This window comes from Cydia splendana, chromosome 6 (assembly GCF_910591565.1).
Source record: "Cydia splendana chromosome 6, ilCydSple1.2, whole genome shotgun sequence".
NCBI classification, from domain to species: domain Eukaryota; kingdom Metazoa; phylum Arthropoda; class Insecta; order Lepidoptera; family Tortricidae; genus Cydia; species Cydia splendana.
In genome coordinates this window covers 4,639,463-4,645,923 of record NC_085965.1, presented here as the reverse complement: position 1 = coordinate 4,645,923, position 6,461 = coordinate 4,639,463, and the positions used below count along the sequence as shown (strand labels likewise).

The 6,461-nt window shown below is 40.1% G+C and overlaps 1 protein-coding gene across 1 annotated transcript in view; it reads right to left on the bottom strand.

The window, feature by feature from the left end:
- Positions 1–2,099: 2,099 nt before the first annotated feature.
- LOC134791271 (serine/threonine-protein kinase ATR-like) overlaps positions 2,100–6,461 on the bottom strand; it is a 38,462-nt gene continuing 34,100 nt past the window's right edge. Inside the window, exons 28-30 of the mRNA XM_063762256.1 lie at positions 6,182–6,365; positions 3,600–3,786; positions 2,100–2,271 (exon numbers count right to left, since the gene is read on the bottom strand). Coding sequence (XP_063618326.1) covers positions 2,143–2,271; positions 3,600–3,786; positions 6,182–6,365 — 500 coding nt within the window. The 3' untranslated portion in view covers positions 2,100–2,142. The remainder of the gene's footprint in view (positions 2,272–3,599; positions 3,787–6,181; positions 6,366–6,461) is intronic.

Here is a 6,461-nt window from a genome sequence, read left to right as displayed (position 1 = left end):
TTTTTATATATTTTTTGCACTTAAACATCGTACTGCCGATTGATCAAGCGAGCGCGAAGCGCGAGGTAAGCGTATTCGTTTGAGTTTTTGTTTGAACATTTTTTAGCGGTTTTAGTTCAAGGGCATGGCTGTTCCAGGAGTCAATTTCCACTTACGTTTATAGCATGGGCGGTCACCATCCATAAATCGCAGGGGTTAACATTGCCTAGGGTAGTGGTCGACCTTGGGCTCAGGGAACTAGCTGTAGGTTGCTCGTACGTTGCGCTTTCCCGGGCTCAAAGTCTAACTAACAATAATGTTAGTTAGACTTTGAGCCTTTTAATTTGGATCGCCTCGCTAAAATGGCCCATAATTTCCGCAAATCATTTTTTCTTCGAGGTAATTACTCCGTTCTCATTTTTTCCCAGTGGAATTTCTTCGCTTTATTTAATTTTTCGTGTACATTTTTTCATAAACAAAATTTTCCTTTTCTCAATTTATTCCCTTTTCTTTTTAATCCTAGTAGTTAAAATAACCAGTAGGTTTTTTTTTCACTAACTAAATATTCTCCATCTCCATATTTTCTCTTTTTTTTAATGCTAGTGGTAAAAATAACCAGGTTTTTTTTCAAATAGGTAGGTTAGGGTTATTTTTTTTGATGACCCTAAAAACGAAACTGCTCCCAGAGATAGGTAGGTTAGGGTAATTTTTTTTTATGACCCTAAAAACGAAACTGCTCCCAGAGATAGGTAGGTTAGAGTTATTGGCTGACAGCGTTTGGTTTTTTACTTGTAGTTTTTTAGATTATGCTTTAATTTTAGTGTTTTTGATATTTGTTGTATGTGAAATACCTACAAGTAACAAATATAATTACTACACTATTAACATACAGTAACAAGAAAATATTATCCTAGATATTTAAAAGAACGAAAACTATAAGGAAAAGATTAATTTAAAAATATTAAAAATAGGCGATTGCGGAAGAAAACCATTGGGAAAATATGGGAACGGAGTAATTGCTACCGAGAATGAATGATTTCGGGAAATTATGGGCAACGCAAAATATGAGAACGGAGTAATTGCCTCGAAGAAAAAATGATTTTCGGAAATTATGGGCCACACTCGCGCACGAAGCTTCTTAGTTGCAGTTTACAGGTTAATTCAAAGGTAATGTTGGTTTCCTAACATAAGTAGAGTTAGACCAAGAAAAGTCTGCAGAGATTTTGACACTGGCACAAATAACATTGGCACTGCGTGTGTGCTGTCAAAATCTCTGCAGACTTTTCTTGGTCTAACTTCATCCACTTTTCTATACAATTAGTATGGCGACGTGTATACTTAAGGGGCATCGACCGTACACTGACATCGGGATGATATTTTTATCATGTTATTTAGTAGTCATCGTGCGTCTCGCTTGCGCCAATACATGTACGGACAAGAACGAGTGAAATGCACGATAACTAAATGACATCAGTTAGATGTCTTTCTGATATCTGTGTAAGTTTGAATTGGTCTGTTAGCCAAAAATTGTTTCGTATGTCCATATGTTCTACTCTACAGGTCGCATATCTAAACCAATTCCCGAATTTTGTAAGCAATTGATAGTTAAGTTTTTATGGTCAAATTAGATTCTCTAAATTCTTCAAAACAACGGAACCATGCATTTATTCAGTTTTAAACTCTGCTCGCGAGGTCTACAGCTCACAGAGCCACTAGTATAAAAAAATATGTCAAAAAAGTAGACAATTTTACAAAAAAGCACGCCAAGCCGGAAGGGAAATAATTTGCATATAAACTGCATATACCTATGCAACTATGTACTAGATTTTAAAATATAAGTGTAGTTACTGATACTCGGAACAGAAGAGAAGTTTTAAAAATCTAAATGCCGCTCGAGCGATAAAAGTACATCCGTTCGGCCCCAATTTTGGGGTTTGCCATAAGCCGCGCGTGGCGCTGTCGCCACCTAGCGGCCGTATCTGTGCTGATCGTAACAGACGCGTTTTGTTAGAGAGTGAGTCTTCTGTACCTATTACCATATTATTTATTCTGTGGTAACGGGATATGGATAGGGTGGTAGTAGCTAAATAAAACAAGAAGACAGTATAATTAATGTATCTAATATATTTATTATCACATATTAAGGCACTTTAATGAGACCGATCACAAGAAGGGTCCCCACCCTATGTACATTTGGCACAGATTCACAACACTAGTCGCCTCGACTATGAGGTGTTCCACTTGTCCTTCGGGAGAGAGTGACAGGGACAGCTGCATATTCTTCGTTTTTACCTGAAAATAACGAATAATTTTATTAATAGATGTTGTCATAAGCAACAATTTTGTTTTCTCTGATCACTTGTTAATAAAACTACTACAATGTCCGTCACTTTCGCACTTACATACTTGTTAGAACGTGACAGGCATGGTGACAAGCGACAAAAATGCGACCGTGCTACCGCCGCAGGTTGTTTTCGATTTACATAAGGTGGTGGTACTGGTGCTCAACGCGGTCCCAGTACATATCGTCTCGAAACTTAAGTCATTGTCAGTAGAGGTGACAGTAGGGTGTCATCTATTGGGCATTGGCATGTCGAGCACTAGTAACACCACCTTACTGCTGCATTTTTGTATGATGTCACTTGTCAGATGTCTAATAGGTATACTATGTTTTGAACCGTCAGTCATATTCAGCTCGTGTAGTAAATATGAAGGCAGACCTTCTAAACCAGCGGTCGGCAACAAGCGGCCCGCGAGCCTCCCTGGCTATTTTGTATGTAATATTGACAAACGACAATGTCTGCTAAAATAACAAATATTACTAAAGTGCGGGCCGCGTCAACTTCGTTAACTACCTTGGCTGCTAAAAGATTGCCGACCGCTGTTCTAAACCAGTGTATAAATGGCCTTATTTTATTTATTTTCTATTGTCGGCCCCAATTCATGTCTGCTAGACCTTTTCCTCCTTCTTTATGGTTTAATATAAAAAAAATGTCGCCATCGATGCAAAGACCAAACACGAGGAAAACATCGCAGAGACCGAGCTTAATGAACTACGGTTCCGTTGTCGGTAGGGTTGCCAGATGGTCGGGATTTGCCGGGATTCTCCCGATTTCTAGCATGTGTTCCCGATTCCCGACAAAGTGAAAACTGTCCCGAAAAACAGCTTCACGTTAATAAACAATTATTTCAAGTTCCGAACTGTCGTTGAGCGAGCGAGCGACCCTCGTCGAGCGCGTCAGCGCGCACGTGGCGAAGAGCGGCTGACGTAGTGCCAATCTGCCAATAATGTAAAATATCCTTGTTTTTAATACAATTACTTTAATCTGAATGTTTTTTTTTTCCCGACTTAAATCCCAAAATCCCGAAAAATTGATATTTTTTCCCGATAATAGCGCCTTTCGATCTGGCAACCCTAGTTGTCGGGGCCGGATGTTGTACGTTTTTATATTGGTTTTATTTACACAAGTTGCTTCGCTGACGTCAAACAAATAATGTACATATCGTACAAGTCAACCGATCAATCGAGCTACAAGCGACTCGGCATAGTCGACTTAAAAAAATACCAATCATTGTCATCAGGGCTGCCTGTAATATACCTGTCACTAAACTGTACTCACCAGTCCATTCAGCCGCTGTCTTATATGTATAAGATGCTGTAAGGCCTGCTCATTAGTCCGTTCTCCACAGTCCATGGGTCGCGCGCGACCCCATGACACCAGCGGATCGTACACGAATGGACCAATCACAGACATTAGGGCGGCGGTCTGAGCTCTGAGCGCTCGCATCACTGCTTCGCAGCTTTTCCTGTAGCAAGATGAACGTCAATTACAAAAGAGAATCGTTTTCTTTTTTCGCCACCCGTCCCTCTTTTATTAACATAGTTAGAAAACGACGGGTAGTCTATCTCGCTGCAGGATACTGTCGCGCCAATCATGTGCTAGGCCTACAGAATACGTAAGGTACAGTCACCACACGGGATTGTTATGCCATTTAGAGTGCTTGCTAAATTGGAAATTCTATAGCGTAAGTATTGAACAACTAATTTAGCTAGGACCCTAAATGGCGCAACAATCGCGGAGCGTGATGGTACAAGATAACAGGATAGATTTAGTTAACTTGTGTCAGTATTCAGTCGAAGCCGACTCCCAAATAATTGAATTAACTGCTTTGCTCGTTACTAAGTATCCTAAGTCTGCCTTTTGTAAGATTTTTTGCAATAATGGGAAATAAATAAAATAAAAGTTACATTACATCGCGAATTTACTTAAGTGGTCGCACATTTGCATGCTAAGATTAAATAACTTAATCATTCTTCTCGGCAAAAACTGATCTAGCAGGTTTATGATGACTTCTCATAAATTATGAGAATATTATGAGTGAATAAATTAAATTATAGCAGCAGTATAGCGCAGTGCAAGTGTTATTTATACCTACATCATAATTTCATAGAAGTTTGACGTTTGCACGCAGTGCAAAATAACACTTGCACTGCGTGTGCTATCAAAATCGTTGCAGACTTGTCTTGGTCTAACTATATTTTTATTATTATATATGCATTCACGTAAATATCAAAAGGTACAGCGAATTAACCTCCTGAGACCCAGAAGCAATTGTTTTGTTTTTGAAATTGGAACCCTTAGTTACACAACAAAAGTTCAAAATAGATTTTGTAATATGTACAAAAAAATGTACGCAGGGACTTAGGAGGTTAATTAAGTCAGATGCCTACACGATATCACCGTATGAAAAATGTATCCCAAAAAGAAATTTTACGTCCTCATCCTAATATTTTGCGTCGTAAGCCAAACCGAGATCACTCACGTAATTGACTTCTTAGGGGGCGCAGATGAAAGGGTATGTGAGGGCGGTATAGCCCCATGGCACTTCGCGACCATGGATTACCTAACATTAGATACTGTATCTCACGCTCAGTCGCTCACCGACCGTATACGCTTTCGATATTAATTAAGGGACATCAGAGACGAAGACGACACAATCACAAACGCTGATTAATGATTATGTTATCTTAATAAATGCCCCCTCGGTCATCATGTCATCAATGATATAAATATAATACATGTCCAGTTCATATCTTCATAGCAAAATCAATGGTGTGAAAGGGTAGGTATCCCAACTACACGACTTGACACGCACCCGTACCCGTACATAGCCCAGCCCAATACACTGGCATTTTGAACTCTCCGTCATCGCGTTGCTAATCGAACTAAGATTCTGTCAATCTGCATGCACATTTGGGTGCTAAGCTAATAATTTGACTGAACGTAATGCATAATTTCCCGCCGCGGGGCGAGGTAATTCCATTCGGGGTCCACCCCGCACCGAGTCCGCCTGTTACTTATTCTGTGCTAAAACATGTGTGTCCATAGAAGGTAGGATCGTATAGAAGTGGTATACGCGTGCCTCCGTGAGGGACAAAACATACGCAAATGCGACACTGTGATTCATCATCATCATCATCATCATCATCATCATCATATCAGCCATAGGACGTCCACTGCTCGACATAGGACACTGTGATTGGTCGAATTTATTTGTTGCCCACCATTATCCATACTAAAAAATTGGTGGGGAACAAAAAATATGTGAGACTGTGATAAGGACAAACAATAATAGCGCTTTCTCTACTACTCCTACTGAAAGATACGTAAGACTATCCCGTTCTGTCAGTTATCCCCACCACTCATGCCCAATCCAGTTTAATACTAGATTCATGCGTGTGTCATATAATGCTCTATCTATTAGTGAGCAATGATCTGTGCTCGCAACTTTTCCTGAACGGAAATAGCAAAAGTGATTGATGAATTACTAAACAAATGGGTGTTCGCAACTTGTGTATATTGGATCGGATATGGAGCGCCAAGTTTTTGAATATGGGGGGGATAAATCATGTATTCATTGGATTGTACAAGGGTTGTGTGTAAACAAGAGTAAAGTAGGTTGTTTAAAACGCGGTTTCCAACGGCAGTAAATATTACAACACATACAAATCGAAATTTTATGGAGTATTTTGATTTGTTTTTGTATTTTTAAGGGCGCCGTACGCCCAATACAGTCGCAAAAGAAAATAAATCATCAGTCGGTAGGTATATAGACCTTCTTTTTTTACAAATCATCATCATACCAGCCGAAAGATGTCTACTGATGCACAGATGCATCATAGTCTCGTTAAAAGACTTACCTGAACATGCCCTCATGCTTCAGCGGCCCCATAGCGGCCTCCATATTGTGCGTGAGCCTGAAGGGCACCCGTTCAGGCCACTCGAAGGACTCGCCCTTGTTGAACAGGCAGTTGAAGTCCACGTGGACGGAGTCGCCGTTCGTTGAGTCGAAGGATATGTTCTCGCCGTGTCTATCGCCGAGGCCTGGGAGTGGGAAGCAAACCCATTATAGAATTTCGATAAAGCTCTGTACCATATCGAGCGTACTATAACTACTAATCACACGTTTTTTAATTGTTC